General features: G+C 36.7%; 1 protein-coding gene across 1 annotated transcript in view; it reads right to left on the minus strand.

Annotated features, from left to right (window-relative positions):
- LOC106875488 (bone morphogenetic protein 7) overlaps nucleotides 1-2,219 on the minus strand; it is a 15,319-nt gene that overhangs the window by 9,500 nt on the left and 3,600 nt on the right. The window contains exon 3 of the mRNA XM_014923658.2: nucleotides 422-482. Coding sequence (XP_014779144.1) covers nucleotides 422-482 — 61 coding nt within the window. The remainder of the gene's footprint in view (nucleotides 1-421; nucleotides 483-2,219) is intronic.

A 2,219-nucleotide genomic window follows, 5' to 3' on the forward strand; every position in this document is an offset into this window, starting at 1 on the left:
ATATATATACCCACTACACTACACACAAGGCCAGGAATTTCATTGGAAGAGCAAGTCAATTACATTGACACCAGGGCTCAACTGGTACTTATTCTTTTGATCTCTTATGGATGAATGGCAAAGTTGAACTTGGCAGAATTTGAGCTGAAAATGTCTAAAGTCAAAACAAAATAGCACTAAACATTTTTTCTAGTGCAGTAACGATCCAGCCAGCTGATTGCCATATAGTGAGTAACTATAGAGAAACTTCTTTATTGGCTGGTATGGATCTTCTTTTAAAAAGAGGCTGGATGGAGTTTGGTGAGAGAGAGTTTTGTTGTTATATTATTAGGTAAGTCACTTGATAAACAAATGAGTTTTTGTGTGTGAGTGTGTGGGGTTATGAAAACATACAAAAGAGAAATAAAAAAATGACAAAAACATCCAAGAGGGTAAGATTTTGGTGAGGGAGATTTGCAAATTACAGTGAGTAAATTGTGGAACTGTTTAATAACATATGTAATTAATAAAAAAAATTAATTATAACGACATTTGGCAGTAAGTTACACCAAACACTGCTTCTAACAGTCATGACTTAGTGATACATGATCACACACACACACGTGCTTATGCATGTGCACAGATACACATGTGCGCACAGATACACATGTGCGCACACACACACAAAGAGTGCGTGTGAAACTTCCTTACAAACTGGCAATATAAATTGGTGTTTATATTTAAAGAGTTATAGATCACAGATGTTGAGGCAGTTTTTTGGGGCCTTGACTCTTTCTGTTCTATGTCAACTCCTTTTTATTTTGTTTACCGTCATCATCATCATCATCATCATCATCATCATTATTTAGCAATTGCTTTCCACGCTGGCATGGGTTAGATGTTTCCTCTAAACATAGAGGAGACAAACAAGGACAGACAAAGGGATTAAGTCGATTACATCGACCCCAGTGCGTAACTGGTACTTTATTTATCGACCCCGAAAGGATGAATGGCAAAGTCGACTTCGGCGGGATTTGAACTCAGAATGTAACGGCAGACGAAATACCGCTAAGCATTTCGCCCGGCGTGCTAACGTTTCTGCCAGCTAGCCGCCTTGAAACTTTTTGAAACTATTTTCTGTTGAGGTCTGTCAAGTTTATAGAGGCAATGTGACTTGCACAAAGTAACAATTCTATTTTTTGGTAGATTTTACTGGAATAACGACCATGAAATTTAATTTCACAGTCAAAGAGTTAACTAATATGTCCTCTCTCTTTTAATCCTTTTGTTGCCATATTTCTGTTAAAATATGCAACTTTAGTTTAATTTAATTATGAAAAGAATGAAGAATTTAAGAAAACAACTTTGACACAAATTAACCTGGTGCTTGGAACATAGATAAACATGAAGTTTTGATGGAAGGTTTTAACTTATATCACATTCAAACAGGAAATTTTGTATCATGGAACCAGAGGCAGTTTCAGACAGAGTTGGTATCAGGGAGGTTAAGACGACAGAGAGTGACTGGAGGGAAATTTGGCAGTGGCTACATAGAAGTTCTCACTTTGTCTGACAACACATGGCCTCTTTCTCTTGCTCTTGTCTTTGTACATCTGTATGTGGCACCCAACCAACCAACCAACCAATATTTATGTTGGCTGTCTGCCTGCTTGATGGCGAATTAACCAAATTTACAGGATATAATTCCTCTACTTAGAGGTAATCTGAGAGAGAGGATATCCTCTACTGATGTTATATACGCAGTATAGGAGCATGTGTGTATGTGTATGTGTGTGTATATATATATATATATATATATATATATATATATATATATATATATATATATACACACACACACACACATATATATATTTATATATATATATCTACTGCAATGCTGTCCTATGTATATATATATATATATATATATATATATACGTGCCTCTGTGCGTGTGTGTACCACATTCCAACAAGTCAGTGACTGGTTCATTGCACTTTTGACAGCAATAGTAACAAGGGAATGCCTGTAACTAATGGCAGTGTCTGTAACTAAGAACGAAGCCCAATTTAAGCTCGGAACATAAAGATGAATGAAATGCCGCCAAGCATTTTGCTCAGCATGCTAATGATTCCGTCAGATCGCTGCCTTGAATAATAACAATAATGGTTTCAAATTTTGCCACAAGGGCAGTAATTTGGTGGGAGGGGAAGAGTTGATTACATTGACCCCCCCCCCC

Source organism: Octopus bimaculoides, chromosome 23 (assembly GCF_001194135.2).
Source record: "Octopus bimaculoides isolate UCB-OBI-ISO-001 chromosome 23, ASM119413v2, whole genome shotgun sequence".
In the NCBI taxonomy this organism is placed as follows: domain Eukaryota; kingdom Metazoa; phylum Mollusca; class Cephalopoda; order Octopoda; family Octopodidae; genus Octopus; species Octopus bimaculoides.